This window comes from Periplaneta americana, chromosome 9, assembly GCF_040183065.1.
Source record: "Periplaneta americana isolate PAMFEO1 chromosome 9, P.americana_PAMFEO1_priV1, whole genome shotgun sequence".
Lineage (NCBI taxonomy): Eukaryota > Metazoa > Arthropoda > Insecta > Blattodea > Blattidae > Periplaneta > Periplaneta americana.
Window position 1 is genome coordinate 94,396,138 of NC_091125.1, and position 23,907 is coordinate 94,420,044.

At 36.4% G+C, this 23,907-nt stretch overlaps 2 protein-coding genes across 6 annotated transcripts in view; one reads left to right on the forward strand and one right to left on the reverse strand.

The window, feature by feature from the left end:
• The window catches only part of LOC138706266 (uncharacterized), a 149,780-nt gene extending 132,300 nt beyond the window's left edge, over positions 1 to 17,480 (forward strand). For all 4 annotated transcript variants that reach the window (XR_011333938.1, XR_011333940.1, XR_011333941.1 and 1 more), the window contains one exon: positions 17,277 to 17,480. The gene's annotated coding sequence lies outside the window, so the exon portion shown is untranslated. The remainder of the gene's footprint in view (positions 1 to 17,276) is intronic.
• Positions 1 to 23,604, reverse strand: part of LOC138706263 (fatty acyl-CoA reductase wat-like) — a 50,085-nt gene extending 26,481 nt beyond the window's left edge. The window contains exons 1-4 of one of the 2 annotated variants that reach the window (XM_069835343.1): positions 23,449 to 23,604; positions 9,928 to 10,111; positions 6,219 to 6,430; positions 4,569 to 4,817 (exon numbers count right to left, since the gene is read on the reverse strand). In XM_069835343.1, coding sequence (XP_069691444.1) covers positions 4,569 to 4,817; positions 6,219 to 6,430; positions 9,928 to 10,018 — 552 coding nt within the window. In that variant the 5' untranslated portion in view covers positions 10,019 to 10,111; positions 23,449 to 23,604. The remainder of the gene's footprint in view (positions 1 to 4,568; positions 4,818 to 6,218; positions 6,431 to 9,927; positions 10,112 to 23,448) is intronic. The other variant, XM_069835344.1, reaches the window with a different exon arrangement.
• Between the last annotated feature and the right edge of the window lie 303 nt (positions 23,605 to 23,907).

The following is a 23,907-nucleotide window of genomic DNA, read 5'->3' on the forward strand; positions in this document are numbered from 1 at the left end:
CCGCGGGGTGCAACTATGCCATACCGTACCTGGTTGGGTTTTTTCCGAGGTTACCCCAACCGTAAGGCGAACGTCAGGTAATTTGTGGCGAATCCTCGGCCTCATCTCACCAAATACCATCTCACTATCACCAATCCCATCGATGCTAAATAAGCTAGTAGTTGATAGGCCTACAGCGTCGTTAAATATCTAACTAAAAAAAAAAACAGATCTTGAAAATATCAAATTGTGGGTTCATACTTTCGAAATGAAATTTTCTTTTTCTGAGGTACAAATGACGCTTTCTGAAATTAAATTGATTAATCTGAAATACAAGTGTCACTTTCTGAAATTATTAAATTGATTAATCTGAAATACACTGACGCTTTCTGAAATTAAATTTATTAATCTGAAATACTAATCACGCTTTCTTAAATTAAATTTGGCCAGTTCTGAAATACGTGAGGAAAAGGTGTAATCTCTGCTTAATTAGGACTAATATTTATTTTCAATTTATATTCTCAGTATTCAGGGGTGTATTTCAGGCCTGGCGGCGCCATAGTACTATTTTTCGAGGCTGGGCAGAGCTAGAGCACGTTTGTGATTTTCATATATAGCCAATTTAATTGCTGGAGATTTTTATTAACATTATTAGTTAGGCCTACTACAGAGCCATCTTTAAAATTATTAAAACTTACTCAAATTACATTACTAGCCTACAGTCAAATTGTGCATTTATGAAAAGTCATTTTATTTACATTTCAACAATTTCGTAGTGAGATCTACTCCGCAGACCTAACAATTTCTATATCTAAATTAGAACCCATGTATGTATTTTCGTCTGATATCCCATAAGGTATTCCTGCGGAACTGGTGATGATGATGATGATGATGATGATGATGATGATGATGATGATGATGATGATGATGATGATGATGATGATGATGATGATGATGATGGTTTAGAAATATACCATCGTTCGTACTAGTATGTCGGCGGGCATATTTTCATACGGAACCCTGCTGTCATTATTTTCCATCATTATCATGGTGACAATGAACTCAGTTTTTAAATCATCGCCAAATTAGTCTTTCTTCAGTGATGAGTCCTCATGACGTCATGAATTCAATGAGCTAATATTGATGACTTCATCATTAACATGTGTTTTGCCATTCAGTAGTATTGTACACAGAAAACTTCATGACCGCGCGAGGCATTGTCTGAACTATTGAATAAAGACATTTCAACAACCCTGAAGAAATTAATGCTCCTTCAAGTCTTACAAACATAGCTTCAATTATTATTTAGTTTGGTGAGGTAAATTGCATACATTACTAAATACAGAGCCGTCTATGACATTCTCTACGGCACTCGGCGGCAAGCGGGCCCGGGGTCAACGCTTGTCATTCCCGGTGAACGGGGTCCGCTACAGTCGTTCTTTCTCTGTCCCTGTCTTCAAGGACACAGCACATGGTCACATTGCAATTGATAGCTGCTGTTTAGTTGCCTATGAGCTCTGTTGACGTTTGTATTGATGTACGTACGTCTTAGTTGAAGATTGAAGATTGTGGCTTGTTGAAGATTGAAGATTGTGGCTTAATATGGCACAACAAAAATTAACATTACAACAAAGAATTTATCTTGTCGAGTGTTACTTGATAACGAAGAATGTGGTACAGTGCAACGACGTTTTGCAACGCAATTTCCGTTCCACATGGGACGACTATATTAAACCTCGTAAAACAGTTTAGAGAAATCGGGTCAGTTTTAAATAAACGTGGAAAGGGAAACCCAAGTGTATTTACTCAGGAGAAACTTAATGAGATAGGAGAAAAGTTAGAACATTCTCCTCAAAAATCTCTACGCAGTCTCTCACAAGAAATGTTTCGAAAACCACAGCATTTAAAGCCATCAAAATTCTTAAATTTGAGCCCTACAGAGTGACAACAGGGCATGAATTACAGTCTAGAGATAGTGTGAGTCGTGTGAATGTTTGTAACTGGGTTTTACAAAGTGTTGCCGATAGAATTGTGGATCCTACAGTAATTATTTTCACAGATGAAGCATGGTTTCACTTACACGGTCATATTATACGCAAAACAATGATATTGGACTACAGAAAAACATCTCATTCATGAATCTCCATTACATGATGAGAAGTTTGACGTATGGTGAGCTGTAACCCCACATACGATATAGGCCCTATATTTTTTGACGACACAATCAATGCTGACATACAGAACACAAATACTCAACTCATTTTTTGAACAGTTAACCGTTAGACTATCGAGTGTCAGAATTCTTATTTCCATAAGGATTCAGCAACTGCCTATACAGCAGCCGAAAAATTGAATTTTTATAAGCGAAATATTCGAGGGCAGTGTTATTAATAGAGGATTATGGCCCTCTAGGTTCCCCGATTTGTCAGCCTGCGATTTTTATTTTGTTTGATTATATTAAACTTTTATTTCATATCCACATGTCTTTTTCAGTTTCTCCAGACTTAAGTGTTTGTGGATTTTGTTAACATAAAATAAAATGTGTTTTGTTGATTTCTTAATGACTCACTCTATCACTGCATTTTTATTCCAATATCAGCGACATAACTTTTTCTCATCCTATACTTTCATCAGACGCACGGTCGCATGCTCTATCTGTACAGTAGCTCCCACGAATCGTGTGTAGCGCATGCAGGTGGACAGTATTCGCTATGCTAAGGAGTGACACTGCATACGTACAATGAGGACATACCGGAAGTTAAAAATGAAAGGAAAAAGTTTCTGATGTCACTGTACAACTATACAAATTGTTACATACATATTATAGATTGACATTGATACAATTGCTCTTTACATATTTAAATCATTTACACCTAAAAATATAAGACAGGGTGTAACATTTACGGAAATGATGCAAAACAACAGGTTAATAATAAAGTAATACATTTCGTAAATATCTTGAAGAGTTTACTAAGTACAAACCAAAGAGGGGAACAAACAACATACATACACTCACGCACACACACACACACACACACACATACATACATACATACATACATACATACATACATACATACGTATGTACGTACACACATACATACATACATACATACATACATACATACATACATACATACATACATACATACATACATACATACATACATACATACATACATACATGTTGTTGTTTTCTAATGCCAGGCATTGACAATGAAGCCATTTGACCTCTTGCACTCCAATATTTTTCAAAGATATTATCATGACCAGCCACTGAAGCACAGATTTTGAGATGTTCCGAATCCATTTCTTGGTTTGAATTGCACAATGGGCAGTTAGGGGACTGATATATTCCAATTCTATGCAGGTGTTTGGCCAAACAATCATGGCCTGTTGCCAATCTAAATGCAGCTACAGGCGATTTTCGTGGTAAATCGGGAATTAACTGTGGATTTTGATGCAGAGAGTTCCATTTTTTTCCCTTGGGATTGTGTTATCAAATTTTTTTTGTTGAAGTCTAAGTATGTAGATTTAATAAATCTTTTCACAGAGTAATACGTAGATTTAGTAACAGATCTGTAAGTAGCAGTGCTGCCCTTCTTTGCTGAAGCATCCGCATTCTCATTTCTCAGGATTCCACAATGGGATGGTATCCATTGGAATACAATTCTTTTATTGAGTGATATTAATTGAGAGAGCATTTTAGTTATTTCTGCTGTTTGAGATGAAGGTGTGTGTTTAGAGACTATTGATAGAATAGCTGCTTTGGAGTCTGACAATATAACTGCATTTCTACATACATACATACATACATACATACATAAAGTGCTAGGAAACTTACTGTTTTTATACAGGTAATGAATCTCGCTCACATTTGCAGTAGAACAAATGTTGTTGCTCAAACATCTTTCATACTGCCTATGTGACCCTGTTGCATGGAGTAAGGGTTCTTAACATGAATTGATGCACTCCAAGGCGGCCGTTGGTTGCGCAGGTCGCCCGTTTTGTATGTCCATTTCCTGGCTGCTCGCACCCCGAATAACGAGATCGGTACGAAGTTCCTAGCTTTGGTAATAACTTAGGAGGGCTCCAATACCTTAATACAGCTCTATGAGCTGTCTAGAAACCACTACAATTAACACCACCACCAACTAATCTTTGGACAAACCACAAGGAACATTCACCATGACGGGCAATCGATTCGGTGCCATGTAAACACAAGTAGTGCCATATTTTTCGAGACGAAGATAATAATTAAATGATAAATGTGGAAGGAGATTGTACAATTTTGCGGAAAAAACGGGGTAACCACAACAAAAATCCTCAGAACCTTAGTTTTGTACACTATAAATACTATTAGCTTTCGTTGAGATATGAACTTGCGTCCACGGTCGTCGTAATTTAGGCTTCTGCCAACTCAACAGGAGCCTATGCATGTTGTATAGCATGACTAAATTTTAAGCAAAGTTAAACCCATACGAGTGTAAATGGTTTTGTGTTGCACTGTTGCAGTATACGACTATTTCTCAAGCTTGTCAAAATTGTTTATACCGATCAAGAACCATGTACACTTGGATACATCTTACCTTGATATTGAGACAGTCCTTGCAGAGCAACAGTAAGTCCCTCGTGCCCTGCACGTTAATGTTGACTGCGATCTTGAGCTTCTCATCGAATCTGACAGTGGCGGCGCCGTGGAACACAATGTTCACGTTCCTTTGCAGGAGCTGTCTGTCGTCGGAACTCAAACCCAGCCCCGGCTGCGAACAGTCTCCTTGGATTGCCTTGACCTTGCTTCTGAAGTCAGGCTGTTCCAGGTTCAGTCTTTCGAACAGCTGAAAATACAAGGCTTTAATTATTTATCTTTGGTTATGTATTTTTATGTAACGTTCTATTTGAAACTATATAGTACACAGAAATCACAAGAAAATAGTAATGGCGGCACTGGAGACAAATGTGTATAATGAGAATGATATGAGAATGATACGAGAAGTAGAATTACTCGAAAAATAAAACTTTTCCAAAAATTTCACAAATGTCCAAGGCTCGAATTGTAATCTTTAGTTGAGAAACCTTAGCTGATCGAGCGATGGCTGAGTTCACAAGAACAACAACACGATCACAATAATTACGGCGTTTTGTTATTCTTTATCTATCCTCTCTATTCTAGTTGGAAAAAATGAGACTGATCAATACGTACGTACATACATACATACATACATACATACATACATACATACATACATACATACATACATACATACATACATACATACATACATATACAGTCGGTAAGGGTAGCGTAGTCGGTATAGCGCTGGCCTTCTGTGCTCGAGGTTGCGATTTGATCCCGGTCCAGGTCGATTGTGTGCTAAAATACGACAGGCTCATGTCAGTAGATTTAGTGGCATGTAAAAGAACTTCTGCGGGACAAAATTCCGGCACACCGGCGACGCCAAATTAGTCTCACTTCTTCAGACATGAGTCCTCATGACGTCATGAATCCAATGAGCTAATGATGTTGTTGGCAATATGTTGATGTAACGATGATGCTGTGGTGGTGTAGTGATGTAATGATGATGACAACGTGATGGCGTAAGGATGTTAATGACTCTGTGTTGGTGTAATAAGTTTAATGTCGACGCGATGCTGTAATGATGATAGTACGATGATATGATCGTCATGAGATAATTATGATGGCAATGTGATGATGTAAAAATGGTAGTATGATGATTTTTATTGTTTATTTTATTACCCTTTATCAACTACGATGGTCATCTAGCTTCTGAGTGAAATGAAGGTGATATGCCAGCGAAATAAGTCTTGGAACCAGCTCCGAAAATTACCAGCATTTGCTCTTAATGGGTTGATGGAAAACCACGGAAAAAACCTCAACCAGGTAATTTGTCCCATCTAGAATTTGAGCCCGGTCCGCTCATTTCACCGTCAGACATGCATTACTTCACAGCAGTGGACTGTAATGATGTGAAAATGTGATCATGTTATAATGACAATGTGATAAATTATCTCCTCTATGGTCTTACGAATGTATGTCAGCAATGACTACTACAACGCCATGCACAAGGGTGTAAACATATCTTACTGATTCACATAATTCTGTATCTAACTATTCCTACCACCCTTAAACCAGAATGAAATATACTATGAACTGAAAACGAATTTCAATAATGATGTCATGTATTAATAATGTAACCATGACCAGTATGATCACGCACTGGGTCGTTGAAGAGTTCTTGCATTCTGGTTTGCACGCTCTTTCCTTTCTTTCCCCGGACGAGCAGATAGATCGTACAGATGTGAGGGCAGGAACGCAGCAACTTCTGAATTAATACTTTGCCCATGAAGCCGGTGCCTCCCGTAACGAGGATGTGGGTGTCCCTGTAGAACTCCTGTAGCACGGAGCTCTTATGTTCGATGAGCTGCTCATCTGTAAATGCAAATCAGAGCTGTCACTTGCAAATTGGGGAGTAGCTTCAAAAGTGTAAAAATGTTTATTAATTACGACACTTAATTTATTGAACAGACATAGTGCTCCATAAGATTTTACACTAAGCGTTTATTCTGGAAATCTGGGTTTCAATTACTGAAGCAGAGTACTTTGAAGGAGGTTTTTTTTTTTTTTTCGCTAAAGTCTTAAAGTAATTTCCTTTTTAGAATCTTGTAACACACTAACACCTTCTTGCCATCGATAAAAATAATTTCACCGTCATATTCATCGTAATCTTTATCATCGATGCAGCCGCATCGGAAACTACAGCAACATACCATCATCCCAACAAGACCAACTACGTACATATGGGATAGCGAACGTACCATAAAGCAAGAAACCACAGACATTTCGGAAGTTAACGCCCATGCCAGAATCTAAGAGCAAGCAATGACTAACAAATAAGTACTATAGGCCTACCTACTAACTTACAAATGGCTTTTAGAGAACCCGGAGGTTCATTGCCACTCTCATATCATAAGCCCGCCATCGGTCCCTTTCCTAAGCAAGATTAACCCAGTTCCTACCATCACATCCCACCTCCCTCAAATCCATTTTAATATTATCCTTCCATCTACGTCTCGGCCTCCCCAACTAACACTCTATATGCATTTCTGGATTCGCCTATAAATTCTACATGTCCTGCTCATCTCAAACGTCTGGATTTAACATTATTGATTATGTCAAGAGTATAATCTAATGCGTGCAGTTCTGCGTTGTGTAACTTTCTCCATTCTCCTGTAACTTGATTCCTCTTAGCTCCAAATATGTTTCTAAGAACCTTATTCTCGAACACCCACACCCTCTGTTCCTCTCTAAAAGTGAGAGTCCAAGTTTCACAAACACACAGAACAACCGGTACCGGTAATATAACTGTTTTATGAATTCTAACTTTCAGCTTTTTTAGAGCAGACGGATGACAAAAGCTTCTCAACCGAATAATATCAGGCATTTCACATATGTATTCTGCGTTTAATTTCCTCCCGAGTGTCATTTATATGTGTTCCTGTTGCTCCAAGATATTTGAACTTTTCCACCTTTTCAAAAAATAAATTTCCAATTTTTATATTTCCATTTCGTACTATGTTCTGGTCACGAGACATAATCATACACTTTGTCTTTTCGGAATTTACTTTCAAACCTATCTCTTTACTTGCTTCAGGTAAAATTTCCGTGTTTTCCCTAAGAATCTGTGGATTTTATACTAACATATTCGTCATCTGCATAAACAAGCAGCTGATGTAAACCATTCAATTCTAAATCCTCTCTAATGGCATATTCTAGAGCGAAATTAAAAAGTAAAGTGATAGTATATCTCCTTGCTTTAGCCCGAAGTGAATTGGAAAAGCATCAGACAGAAACTGGCCTATACGGACTCTGCTGTACGTTTCACTGAGTCACATTTTAATTAATCGAACTGGTTTTTTGGGAATACGAAATTCAATAAGTATATTATATAAACTTCTCTATTAACCGAGTCATATGCCTTTTTAAAATCTGTGAATAACTGATGTTCTGTGCCCTTAATTATATTCCCATTTTTTCTTCAATATCTGTCGCATATAAAAAATCTGATCAATAGTTGATCTATTACGTCTAGAACCACATTGATAATCCCAAATCATTTCAATCTACATAATATAGAGTTAATCTTCTCATAAGAATATTGAACAAAGTACTATACCTACACTTAATTTCAGTGGCGGCTCGTGGGTATTGAATTAAGGGGAGCTGCATACAAAAATAAACCAAACAACTTACTTTATTTAAAGATTAGTTCCATGCGCCTTATCTTGTAAGTTGTGTTTAAATGAGACAGGCTCATGTTAGTAGATTTACTGGCATTTAAAAGAATCCTGCGGACAAAATTCCGGGCGACGCTGATATAACCCCTGCTGTTGCGAGTGTCGTTAAATAAACCATAATTTAATTTTTGATATGCAGATTTGAACCTTAGAAATGTCTAACTGGCGATATTGTAGTTGGTTGTATAATATATATATACATGATACATCAATGAATGAAAAAAATAACTGACCCAGAAATTGCATTCAGGATATTCAAGAATACGCACCAGGGCGCTTGCCTTATTTATTGTGATGTTAGATGTCTTAGATTCCATTATGGTTTGAAAACATTCTAGCAATGGCTCCTTCTTCTCATGAACAACATTTACTGTTCTAATTTTAAATCCATCTTGTTGCCCCAGCTGATGGAATTGTCTTTGAAACACATTAATCTAATACAGACTGTATGGATATCGAGAGAAGAAAGCAGGGATACTGGAAAAATGATCAAAAAATATGCGAGCCTTTGTATTTTGTTTAGCGGCTCTTTCCATTATGAGATTCAACTGATGGGCACTTAATTTCACATTTCTCCTGAATTGTTAAGGTACTGAACTGAATAGACTGTAAATATTGTACAGAATTAAACATTGTCGCACTTGTTATACTCACAACATTAAAGAAAATGTATTTAAAACTGCGCGCTACTGACAAACTGCTGTAAATTTTGCAGCGCCTGGAAACTCTCGATTCATGGCAAGGGGCAGCAGGAGGAGGGGTAAAACTAACGCGCAAAGCATCCGAGACGAGACTGGCAGCTCCAGGGGAGGAAGTGACTTCACCCTATAGTCCTTGTCTCTGGTTTCGCTCTGGCAACACCAGGGGAGGAAGTGACTTCACTAACGATTGCGTACATGTCATTGAGAGCGAAATGTTTTTAAAAATTCGAGCTGATAAATAGAGACTGTATAATAAATGTTTTTCACAACATAAAACGAGACAAGAGCCACAAATGTCTGGGGGTGCTGCAGCTCCGCAGCCCCTCTTCGAAAGCCGCCCCTGCTTAATTTAATTTTAAATTAAAATATTTCATTACATTTGAGTTGAAGTTGCTTCTTGCATCACAACTTGAATTCAGGCACGAAAATTAGTTCTTAACAATACAAAAGAAAAAAATGAAGAAAGTAAGTTCCTTGGACAATAATCTAGTCATATTAACTTTCTATACCACAAACCTGTTTTCAAATCTCGATAAGTCTAACTAAAATTTGTAATCGTTAAATGTACGTTGGATTATGATTTCTCGGAATAATCCTGCTGTCCTGCCATTCTTACATAAATCGCTCATTATTCTTTGTCCACTACACAATGTTACGTCGATAAAATTGTTTTGCCCACGCGACAGTAGACGCAATAATTTTCTATATTTGAGAGCATATAGATTTAGTGAGATGGATATAGTTACAAACAAAAAGACTAAACCACAAATTGTATTCAGGTTTTCAAAAAGTGAAATTTTAAAGAAATAAGTAGCATTAGGCCTACTTCAAGTGTTCTAAAAAATTCAATATTTCGAAAGGTGTCCCCCTTAATCATACAACATATTTAAACCAACAATGTTCTAAATTTGAAGACTTGGCTCTGGCTTACCTTTGAGGTTCACGATGCTGGACTGCCTCGGGTCCTCAGTTCGCACATCGTGCATGCCTCTCATTGCTGCGTTCTCGATGATGCTGGTCATATCTGATGCAGGGTAAAAAAAGAACCTTCGGCTAATTCATTCCACTTAGGTCAACTGACTCGAAGGTACGCACTCGTATTCCAGCAGCGTCCTCTGGAACAACCACTCATGCATTTTACAACAATTTTATAACCGAATCATTACAAATCACACTACGATTCTTCTATTTTTAACTGCGAATACGGAATCACCATGTATTAATAATGGCATCTAACAGTAAGCACAATGTTAATTTCATAATTTTACAATGATACCTACAACAAACCTTTTTGTCGAAAAACATAAAATAATATAATATAACATAGACCAGGCATATTCAGCGCGTGTCCCGCGCCGTGGCGTCGTGGTCTAAGGCATTCTGCCTAGGACTCGCGTTACGGAATGCGCGCTGGTTCAAGTCCTCATGGGGGAAGAAATTTTCTCATGAAATTTCGGTCAGTATATGGGACCAGTGCCCACCCAGCATCGTGATGCACTTGGGGAGCTGCAATAGGTAGCGAAAATCCGGTTTCGCAAACCAGCTATAACGGCTGGGGGGGGGGGGGATCATCGTGCTAACGACACGATACCTCCATTCTGGTTGGATGATCATCCACCTCTGCTTCGGCATGTGGACGTGAGGCCAGCAGTCGGCTGATCGGTCTTGGCCCTTCAAAGGGCTGTAGCGCCGTGGATTTTTTTATGTTCAGCGCGGGCATTTCTAGCTTTCAACGAGGTGTAACAGTGACATAGAATCTCAGAGTCGCATGCAGGCACATCCTTGAAAGATTTTCTACGTCACTCTTACACCTAGTTGAACAAGCCTGATATAGACATAGGCATATAGGATGCACTTGTTTTCAGTCTGTTGGCTGTACGGGTTGAGTTCATGTTGCATATTGATCATTCATTATTCCTAAAATACTCGCTAATGAAACGACACTGAAATGAATACAAGTTCTATCTTCTACTTACATACTACAGAAACTGAAAAAGCGGATTGTCAAATTTACATAATCATAGTTACAGGTACCACTGCCACCGGGTATTTACCCATTTGCAGTATGAATAAATACATACACATAAAAAATTTAGTTTTGCGAGATTTTTAAGTATAACATGAAAAAAATGAAATTACAAAATATTAAAATAATTAACATTTTTCACTAATTATTTTGAAAATAAAATACACTAAGGGAAAGGTTGTTGAATATGAGTGGAGATCGTGCAGTTAGAGTTGGTGCTGGAAAAATATTGGATAGAATTGGATTCGGAAACAACTTTGGATGGTGTTGGATTCGGACATGATTTTGGATTCAGTGGAAATTGTAATAACATTTGGAGTCAGAAGCAATTTTGGACTAAGTCGGAATCAGAAGCAATTTTCGATGGAGTTCGAGTCGGAAGTGATTTTGGATTGACTCTAAATCTTAAAAAAAAATTAAGTTGGAAGCAATTTTAGATTCAAAGTCTGAAACAATTTTGGATGTACAGTAGTTTAATTCGGAAACAATTCTGGATACAGTCGGAACCGAAAATTATCTTGAATTGAGTCGAAATCGCAGGCAATTTTAGACAAAATTATTAAAGTATGAAGAAATTTTAGACTGCGTTGAGGTCTGAAGTAATTTTAAGCTGAATCAGAATCGGTAAAAATGAATGTTGTATGGTGCTATACCATAATGGACTTAAAAACTGAATTAATAATTCCTATGTGATTTTTACAAAATATATTGTTTTGAATTGTGTATCTTTTTCTTGTTCAAATGATATACGAGTATTATAGTCTACTAAATATTAATTAATGTGTTAATTCGTTCTATCTCTGATTGAGGTTCTGGCTCATATGTACATATGTATGTGTTTTGATCCTGGTTGAGAAGGCCTAATGGCCTTAATTCTGCTGGGGAAAATAAAACTATTGTTACTATTATTACTATTACATCTATTATCCGACAGTACATCTCACTTGACGTTATGTGTCAGAGGAAAAACAATTGTTTATATACATCTGAAGTCTGATTACTAATCGGCGATGTATGCAATAGAGGAGGAGGAATGGAACTGGCCATCCTACCCCATTATCTCCTGGCCTAGTTGGCTCATAAGTAGTTCCATTTTGGTATAACTTGTGAGGTTCAGACCTGTCTTGGGACAGCTAACTAAACAACAACTTGTTCTAAAATTTTAGCACAATGCAAATTTTGCTTCATACAGGGTTTTTGTCATGAAATGCCATTACTTTGGACTTTTACACAAAAATGTCCACGTTAATATCGTTTGCAGTAGCTATACTATTTGAAAATGTATTTATATCCGAGGATCATACTCTGTGGTGGCTAATGCGTAAGACTTGATCATCTGCAAATAATATTGTAACTATTTTAATGTGTCTGTTAATGGGGATGTATCCTCTATTTGCACATTGGTTTCGCCATTTATCACGGAATTCATACATTATTGTAACGGCACGGGTGATATTAAGGTTTCAATACTTGGGTCACAAAGAAATAATTGAACCGCATCTATAAAAGCTGCATCATTCTTTTCTTATTGAACATCTCTACCACCTTCTTTACGCTGGAAAAATGTTAATGCAAGTATCTACATGCTTGCAGGCAGGATCCCCACGTGTCAAAACAGGAACAGACGGAAGAGGCACTCCAGGGACACTCATTCCTGAAAGTAGTGACACGAGCTGGAGCTTTTATAAATACTTTTTTTCACATTTGCAACTAGCCTATCGACTTCTGGAAACTGGCGTCTTACCTCCTCTGCTGTTCTGTGGCAGGCATGGGCGAGACAATCTTTCTGTATGTTGTTTACAACATAGATACTGCCTTTAACATATAGGATGCTGCATCGATAACAATCAAAAGTACGTTTTCTTGCTTTATACCTGATAGCCATAATAATTGCAATGCCTGTTGAAAAACCTCATATAATGTAGAATTGTTCACATCACACGACAGTATGTATGGCCCATCAGGGCTTTCCGGATCTAGAGCCCCAACAATCACATTAACTACGTGCCGTTCAACAGCATCCGTCGAATCATCAATTGACAGACATAGCCTATGTGTTGGTTTGTTAGTTTACCTCTGATCTCAGTAATGCATGTGTTGTAAATTTTCTCGACATAGTATTTCCGTAACATAGTCTGTTGTGGAATTTATTTTTCAGTGTATTTCTGTAAAAACTCGCGAAACACTGTATTTGCGAGTTTGTTAAATAATGTCGGCAGATGTAAATAACTTATTTTACACATGTCTTCATAAAATGTTGAATTTGGTACAGGGTCCTTATGAACATTCCCTTGTTCCAGCCGTTTATGTTTAATTGTACTTAAATGTCTTGGAAAATAATAATAATAATAATAATAATAATAATAATAATAATAATAATAATAATAATAATAATAGTAATAATAGTAATAATATATTCCTTGTTTCTAGCAGACGTAATGTTGACATTATAAAGTTTACAATAGAGATTGTTATTTAGAATGCATCGGCACCCAGGACGTGTTTCTTTCCTTTTGAGCCATACTGCGGAGCAACTACACTTCACCACAGTCTGTACTTGAATGAATTGTACCGCTGTCGTTGTGTCGTCTCCGTACACACTAGGCTACACTTGCATACTCTGTGTAGATTGTGTCCTGTGATGAGTTGGCTTCCTTTCACTATAAACATGCTCCAATGTCACTGGCCTGGTCCTCACTTAGTACAGTGAGTAAATTCATCCTTTCGTTACTAACGGTGTCTTTATATTTTTCAACATGGAACACATCGTAATGCCGCTGTAAATTATATTTTCTGCACCTGACATGTTTTTACAAATAAGATATTGTCCATCTCCCTACTTTGATTCTTTAAAAAAAGAATAAAATTTCCAGTCATTGTTAAACTCAGTTCCAGGTTTCTATTTTGCGACATCCATAGAGATACACGTATATAGTTTACCCCTGACCTGTACGAAACGAACTGCCTAGTTTCCCCTTCACCTCTACCTTACAGTGGGGTAGCAGTCCTGCCCGCGAGGGAACAAACATGATTTCAATTGCCCGTACGGGTAAAACGCTCATACGGGATTCCAATTTCCAGCCCTGTACTAGGTTGTTCGTCCGCGATTCATTTCATTTACTGTCGTTGTATCGTACTGATTCCGTAATTTGACGCAATAGCGAGGAGGAACACTTGCAGGTGTCCCACAGACGTATATATTGTCGAAATACCGTACAATCGGATATCATTGTTGCAGGTTCATTAATGGCAATCGGTTGAATGTGATTAATAATAACAGGGGTTAAAAAGTGGGAGTCATAACGTTAGGGGGTGAAACGTTCTGTAGGTCACAATTGAGACGGGGTAAATGCCGGGGGTGAAATGACCTGCAATGATGCAGAACTCGTCTTGTCTAAAATTAAATTTAAAAAAAACTAATTAGGTACGGTATCGCATACTTGATGTTCAGTACTTATAGAATTTGTTTTACATCAAAACTTGTCTATTTACAGTTTCATGAGGTCTAAAAAATCGTTATTAAATGTATAACTAGCCTAATCCATTACGAAATTTGATGCAAAAATTGCATGAACCTTTCTTATCCCTGAGTTTATACAACTTTAATGGAACGCCTCAAGCAAAACTTGTCTCGTACTGAATTGAAAGATTTTTTTTTCAAACTTTTGCACTTTTGCATATTTCATCTGTTTTAATTCAATACAAATTTTCAAATGTTCTCTGTAATGAATTTGTAGGGCAATGTTTCATTCTGTACTTCAATTACTGTCAAATAATAATAATAATAATAATAATAATAATAATAATAATTATTATTATTATTATTATTATTATTATTATTATTACTATTATTATTATTATTATTATTATTATTATTATTATTATTATTATATTCAGATATACTATCATAATTTAGTTTACTTTCTACAAAACTTGCCTTATCCATATCATTAAATAGCATAACTTGTCTTATCCAAAAACAAAATTCTGTTTATGCCCATATTTTAGAGTTTTTATTTTACAAAAATATAAGGGCTTAATAGTATCATACAATGTAACATAATATCATATTTTACCTGTTTCCTTGACCAATAGTTTATGTTTCAGAAGTTTTTTTTTTTTTTTTTTTTTTTTTTTTTTTGCGAATTGTGAAAAACCATTTAATATGGACAAGGCGAGTTTTTGTATCTAATAGCCTCAAATATTTTATACAACAACATAGGCACTCCTGTATATACCGAATTTCATTTCCATGAAAACATATTTTCCCATTTTTTATATTTAAATACATATTTGAAAATATTTTATCATAAACATACAATTCACAATTTTTCCGTAGTGTAGATACAGTAGGCCTATGTTATTTCTATTACCACGCCACAAAATTAATAATTTTTATATGTTTTGCAAAATATCATGTAAATTTGAAATAAAAAGATTGTCCCTTGCATGTTTCCTTCAATGTAAAAGATTTTAATTAACAACGCTACTAAATAATTTAATACCTAACGGAGTATGAGTGTATATACATATTATATGAGAGAATATAATATGTGCGCATAAATGAAGCCGAAGGTCTTTCAGTAAGTTTTCAAAAAATGATAATGTCATATGTGTGATTCATGCTTTACATAGGATATGCTAAAATATCCGAATCCTATTTCCCATCGTGTATAGAATGGAGTCAAGGTCCGTTGATTGTTCGACAGCGCCATCTAGAGACCTTGGATTGGAGTCAAATAGAAGTGTTCGTTAAAGCGCCTTCAAGAATTTCTCTTTAAACAGGAAAATCCCGAAGTTCCCCTTTCTCACCTGTATGTAGCAACACGCTGGGGGACATGGCTAATTTCAGTAACATAATATTCCAAGCAGTTTTAAAGTTTGCGTCTGTTGTAAATAAATTGGACAGAAAGGATTCATCGTCTATTGAGATACTTCAGGATTTACGGAAAATTGAATGTTTAAAAAAATGTTTTGGCGTTGATGTGCTCAATTCCAGGCTTTTGGCTAGTTGTATGAGAAAATAAAAGACCTAGAAACATCTCCAAATCATTGGAATGGCTCATGATTGACATGAGTGTCATTTAGTCTGCTGTGTAGGTATCGTGAATGTCTATCACAACACACATTATGTGTAGTACCCAATTCTTGTCTTGGTCTCCGACCTTACATTCAAAGTATAGTTCATACGCCTATTTGACAGCAGGAGATAAGGATATCCACTGAGATTTTGTTGCAAATTCACCACAGATGTAAGTTCGAAGAATTTAAACATTTACGGAACATATTAACACTGTAACTAAGTAAGTCGATAATAACTATCTCGTCCGTACATACACACATTAGGGCCCGTTCACACGGTACGGAAATTTCTCGAAACGGGGATTTATTCGAAACGATTTCTTGCAGACCGCAGTGTACACACGGTTCGATTTTTTCTCGTATGTAACTTAAATTTCATTATGCACAACAAAAAATCGAACCGTATGTACACTGCAGTGAGCACGAAATCGATTCGAATAAATATCCATTTAGATAAATTCTCGTACCATGTGAACGGGCCCTTACAGCAGTGATGATATTCAAAAACTTTACAAACCAGTTCCCTCATGTGTACCTACGGGCTCGTATGTTAAACATACTGTATGCGGTATATCTCCATGGTAATTGCAAATATTACCTATAAATAATTTAACAACCGGTTCATCCGAACCACTTACTTACTTACTTACTTACTTACTTACTTACTTACTTACTTACTGCTTTTAAGAAACCCGGAGGTTCACTGCGGCCCTCACATAAGCCCGCCATCGGTCCCTACCCTGAGCAAGATTAATCCAGTCCCTACCATCATATCCCACCTCCCTCAAATCCGTTTTAATAGTATCCTTCCATCTACGTCTCGGCCTCCCAACTAACACTCTAAATGCATTTTTGGATTCGTCCATACGTGTTATATGCCCTGCCCGACTATCACCTCTGCCTTACAGTAATTGTAAGCAGTTCGCTGAAGATTTTTCTCTACTGTTCATGCACTACTTTAACAACTCTCATTTGAACACAGTAAATTATACATAATTTAAAATAAATTCTGTAAGTGATGTACAAAATATAGAGTGCAGAACTGTACAATATTTTACAAAGGCGAAAATACTACTGAAAATACACGTTACTGAAACTAATTATTATTATTATTATTATTATTATTATTATTATTATTATTATTATTATTATTATTATTATTATTATTGCAGCATATCTCTGCAAAATAATGATCTTCACTTCTGAGGAGTGTACACTCTAGGGACAACAATGAATGCCGACCACCTTCTTTGCTGCAGGAAACTTGATGCTAAACAACAGTAGACAGCTGACTTAGCCAAATTGTACTGGACAGCAAGATTCCAAATGAACTAGATGATTTCGGTTGGAAGCCCATTGGAAGAAGAAGAAGATAACAATAATGATAATAATAATAATAATAATAATAATAATAATCTTTATTAAACACGAAGGTCACACCAACATTCAGCCATTTTTTATTTGTTCTGGAAGCCTGACTCGGGACCTCGAAGAAAGGAGATAATTGTGGAGTATTGGTAGAATGATTACGATAATGGCGAGAGGATATCGGAGAATCCCGAGAAGAACCCCTCTCGCCCGCTTTGTCCGCCACAAATTCCTTCATGATTCACATGGAGATCGAATCCGGATCGCCATGGTGAAAATCAGAAAGGCTAACCACTCGGCAACGGGCGAGACAAAACTGTTACGTAATGCGTTAGTACCAACCCCTAAACCTGGGATGCAGAACTTACAGAGATAGAGGTGGAAGAATGGTGAAAGAAAGGTTCCCTTTTCACAGTCCACCGCCGTTGATTGACGTCTTCGTGACTCGTCTACAACCATGTGGCGGATTACAACAAACTCGTGCTCACGGGAAAAATGACGGAAGTATTTCCGACTACAATAATTATAACAATAAACTGTTCACAAATGAGACAACGTGCTTTGTGATTATCTTGAATACAGAAGTATTCATTTTCCCCGTTGCTCTTTAAACTAGTACTTTCCGACCGATTTTGCTTCTTATTCCATTCTAGACATTGAATACAAATCTTCTGTACCTTGTCATGTGGATGACGTGTGGCCTTGGGGGAAGGTATGAATGACGTAGTCCGGCTCGTGACGTATGCTACAATTGGAGCGGAGTTCTGCATCGCTACTCTAAACCCCAAGCCATAAAAGTGCGGTACGTAAATATGAAATTTGGTTGGAACCCAGGTACTTTGAGTAGTATTCTGTTCTATTATATTCTTATCTTACACCGGTAATATTGAATCGATTATCTTTGCAGATGACATCATCTTATTCTCCTCCAATAGCAATATTTATGAATTAAATGTCAATATTCTCAATTATTTTAAGGATGCCTCCCATTCGCTTTGGGCAAACGGGCTCAAACACAATAGCCTACCAATAAAACTCAACAGATATTGTTTTCATTAAAAAAGACTTCAATAGATAATTCTTTATAATTGTTTAAGCTACTTGGAATTATTCTTCATAAGAAATTCACTTAGGGTGAACATAAACTATTAATTTTATATGTATTCGCTTATCAAGAGTAATTTCTTTACAGAGACAACTAAAAAACTTGACTCAAGACTATTTCAGAAATGCATATTTTGCCTTCTTTAATACTGTAGTATATTAGGCTATGGAATTCTCATTTGAGGTAATAGTGCCGATATTGATATTATGTTACAAAAGAAAGCTCTTCGTATCCTTAACAGCTCTTATTTCAATACCTATTATAGACCTCTGTTCGCTCAAGAAGAAAGATATACTGTATATTTTATATTTAAACTATTAAATAGAATATTCAATTCAATTTATTAAGTCGTAAGCATAGTTGTAACAGCTATAGACATCGTAAAATATACAGTAGGCCCTACACATATTATAACAAAATTAGTCTAGAATGATAAAATATGTTAAGAGTTAATTAAAAGACAAAAATTGACAAAATTAAGTCACATTACAATGTTAGCATAAAATTACCTTAAATTATAAAAATAGTTACTGGTTAACAAATTATAAAAAACATTTCTAAATATAGACATATTTACAGTTTGGGCCTCAACAGGAAGTTTCTTAACCATATTCATATTTATGGAGTCATACCACTTTTTAGTTTTTACCCAACATGTACACTTAACGGCAAAAAGAATGGGCCGACTCTTGGTCGATAGAAATGCTAAGTTCTATCGCGCGGTTCACTCGTGTAAACGTAACCCACTGCAAGGCATTGGTGTGGTGTCTCTTCATTGAAAGTCATCCGTCTATAATGTAGTAAACCTTACGAGCAGTGTGTGGCCCAATGGTATGATGTTTGACATCCATACCAGAGGTTGTGAGTTCGCCTCCCGGTACGGTAAAATCATTATTTTTTTATTTTAATTTTTAATTAATTTATTAGTTTAAATGTGAAATGACATTTGTTCATAAACTTCGTTATGTCTGCCTTGTAAAAAACATTATTGCCCATCACCTCTGGGCTATAAATAGGCGAGACCTGGCCTGTATAACAAAACTACTTTTCACATCCTAAAAAAACCGGACGCATATCAAACATAAATAAATAATTAAATAAACAATTTGTTAATATATTAACAAAATAAGGCCTGTGGTGAGGATTAGTATCTCGTCCACAAACCACCTGCGTCAACAAATGCCCTCATTCTGCGCGGCATGGAGTCCACAAGATTATGGAACAGGTCTACATTCATGGCCACCTCCTCCCACACATCTAGAACTCTGTCCCACAATTTGTCATCTGTCCGAACGGGTAGTTGTTCTGTCCAATTAGAGTGTAGGATCCGTTTGACTGTAGACCACAAATTTTCAATCGTATTCATATCTGGTGGTTTTGGAGGTCAGTCGACCAGGTGATTATCCTGCTAGAAGAAAAGTGTTCCTTCTGGATATCGTTCTCGGGCGGAAGGGATCATTACATTTGCCAAAATGTGTTCATAGACTTCTGCCATAAACCGACCGTAAATGTGTTCCAGAAGTCCTGTCCCATCGTATGACATCCACCCCCAACACTCGACGCAATAGCTTGTTGATGGATTTTTTGTCTCTCTGCCATCTTCAAGCGTAATGACGAGACAGAGCGTTTTATTAACAGACAGGAGTATTTCTTGGAAGAGAGAGAGAAGTTTATTATTTATTAGAGTTTGGGCATATTCTAAAAGATGTGGCCACATAAATATTGCTTTGCCAGACATATGTGATGGCAAATTTGTAATTAAAAAAAGAAAGAATATGATAGATTCGAACCTTGCTACTAATATTAACTCGTTCAACAGATCAATGCCGTAACGACTTACGCTATTAAGAATGTTAGTATCGCTTCGGCATAATACGTGGTTTTCCTGTTCATATTCGCTTCGGTTGATTTTGTATTTATCAATTTCATTATTATTTATTTTCGCTCTTCAGAGGCCTTGGTGTATCCAGAATCAACCCTCCATTCGATTTTATAACATATTTCAGAATCTTAAACAAAATACAGCAAATTTAGATGGTTTAATTATGTGTTACCTGGTGAACTACGGCTTTGACGAGACGAGCATGCGCAATGTTATGTCTCTGGAACTTATAAATAAGTCGGCGGCCCATTCTTTTGCCGTTAAGTGTACGTTCTAATGTCCTGTTGGGGTCCAAACTGTAGATAGAGTGTATTATATTTAGAAATGGTTTATATAATTGCTTAATCAGTAACTCTTTTTGTAAGTTAAGTTAATTTGTATGCCAATGTTGTAATGCTGCCTTCAGTCTGTCAATTTTTGTCTTCTAATTAACTCCTATCGATTCTCACTTGGAATCATTACCTGGTCGGGTTTTTACCGAGGTTTCCCCCAACCATAAGACGAATGTTAGATAATCTATGGCGAATCCTCGGCCCCATCTCCAAATACCACCTCGCTATCCTGGTCCTGGTTGAGTGTTAGAGAAGGCCGTATGGCCATAACTTTGCCAAGTTAAATAAATCATTATTATTATTATCATCAACAATCCCATCGACGCTAAATAACCTAGCAGTTGATACAGCGTCGTTAAATAACCAAATGAAAAAGTAAGTAATTAACTCTTATCAGTTACCTTCTGAACTGATTTTATTATAATATGTGTACTGTATATTTGACAATGTCTATAGCAGTTACAATATGCTTATGGCTTAATAAATTGAATTGAATATTATATTTTTAATATCGTGGTTGAAACTACAGTATTTGCAACGTATGCGAAAAATGTGGTCCGCCGTACCGAGAGCAATCAATTTTCTCCAAATTTTGGGTGATGTCACAAAACGGTTTTCACGTTGAAATTAGGGCATAAAACACATTATAATAATAATTAGAATAATGATGTTCTGACAGGTGCAAATTTCAGTGTTGTCCAGTATAATCAATCCACGCGGGATTCGAACCCACGCCTCAGATCGTGAATCCAATTTGTTATCCCTGAGCTACACCGATGGCAATGATGATAATTATGTTTATGATTATGAATAACATCTGCAGATTAAACAGTTGTTTAATCAACTGTACTAAGATCTGTCTCAAAGCTCAAGTCCATACTACACACTAATGACTAGCAACTAGGTGACTTGTGAACTACACACTAGGGAGCTTTGGAAATGTATCCTTGAAACATGGCCTTCTTCATAGACTATTTCTCTAAAACCCACTACATCACGGTGCAGCACTGAATTAAGAAGGCAGTGTCCTAATGCAGTTTCATTACGAATTATGTGAAAAAGATTAGGGCTTAATATATTACAATAATGTTTAAAACATTGTACAGAAGGTACTAACAATGTCAGTGTTCGAAGTTAACGTGTTATTCTAAGTTAACGTGTTATTCTACATTATATTTACATTATTTCACTTCCAAAGCATCTTCAGATTTCATAACCCCAATTGCTGATGAGGTATCCATGTTTGTTTAGTGAACAAGTCATCAATCAAGCAAGCATTTTCGTTTGTTAGCTACTACGGACTTGACTGCTATGCACTATTTAGCTTTGGATAATAACTTCTGACGTCACATCCGGCTATTTAGTCAACAATCTAGTTCACTTCAGCTGAAATTGTAGCTTTGAGACACGGCCTGAAATTTCACCACTTATGAGGCAACTAGGCCAGGAGATAATGGGTAGGGTGGCAAGTTCCTTTCCCCCTCCATTGCATACATCACTGATTAGCTGCATAATACACTAATCAGACTCCATTTTCGTACTATTACAGTAAAATTCAATTAATATAATTTAATATACAAAAGGACATGTGCAATATTTTTACATTTATAATGGTGTTCAATTAAGTCGGCTACAACTTGGCATTTAACCACTTCAATATGAAATGAGTACCATTAAGGTAAAATTATCCGGAGATAAAATAGTCCCCCAATCGGATCTCCGGGCGGGGACTACTTTAATGGTTCAGAATCAACTAAACATCTTACAATGGAATGCTGGTGGTATAACAACAGCTAAGAAGACTGAACTAGCCAATATACTTTCGGATAATAATGTAGATATCTTCATTATTCAAGAAGCAAACCTTAATGTTGACCAATTAAAATATTTTGGTAACTCAAACCAAGAAATGGATTCGGGACATCTCAAAATCTGTACTTCAGTGGCTGACCATGAAAATATTTTTGAAAAATATTGGAGTGCAAGAGGTCAAATGACTTTATTGTCAAACGCATATACTATTGTCATTACAGAACAACAACAACATTTATAACTTCAAAACTGACAAATTTATTCATTTTCTAACAATTTAAAACTCTTCGATATATGATTATAAATATCATAAATATAAATATAAAATATAAATATATTTAAGTGGTTTTTCACTGAAAATATCCAAGTAAGCTAGCAAATTAACTAATTTATAATAAGCGGCATTGCAAAGCCAAGGTAATATTCAAAATTCCAACCACCGTAAGCATTTCATATATAGAAAGAAAATAAATTTTATTGCGTTCAAAATTCACATGAAATATTTAAATAATGCAATTTAACTACAAACTTGAGAGGCTGAAGACCATAACATTCCCGAACTAATATGAATTATATTCGAAGTTTCAAAGTACGAGTATATATCACTTGTTGGGATCTAAATAGTATTTTTCCTATTATTATTATTAGGCCTACTATCGCTACCATTAATACTATCACTCGTACAATAGCAATACGAATGTAATTTACGATTGCAGTACAGTATTCATAATATTTCATTGGAATCTTTATTCTAATTATGGATGGCAAGATTCGTACTTCTGAATAATACTAGTTGGGTCAGTTTACTGAACTTTCAGCTCATGTATGCTATTAAAATTACTTACCGATTCTTGTGTAACTAAGCCACGTTCACTCAGTTGCAGACAAACCACCACGTGTGACCGATCGGAATACAACTCGTCCTGCACTTTCCCGCACCCACTTATACTTGCAGCTCTTCCCCCTCTCTCTCTTCGTTTTGGTAAACATAGACCTGTACAAACCCAACACTTTTTATACGTTAACATCTTCGAGCTGCATTGAACACAGACTGGATCTCTGGGATGATAATGTACAGTACGTACAGTACTTCACGGAAGAGGGATTTTTTCAATAATCGCCCGCAGTGTATCATTGGTAGAGGTCCTCGATAATAATACTGAACAACAAGAAGTTTGCTCCGACTTGTTTTTTTTTTTTAGTTGGTTATTTAACGACGCTGTATCAATTATGAGGTTATTTAGCTTCGATGAATCGGTGATAGCGAGATGGTATTTGGCGAGATGAGGCCGAGGATTCGCCAT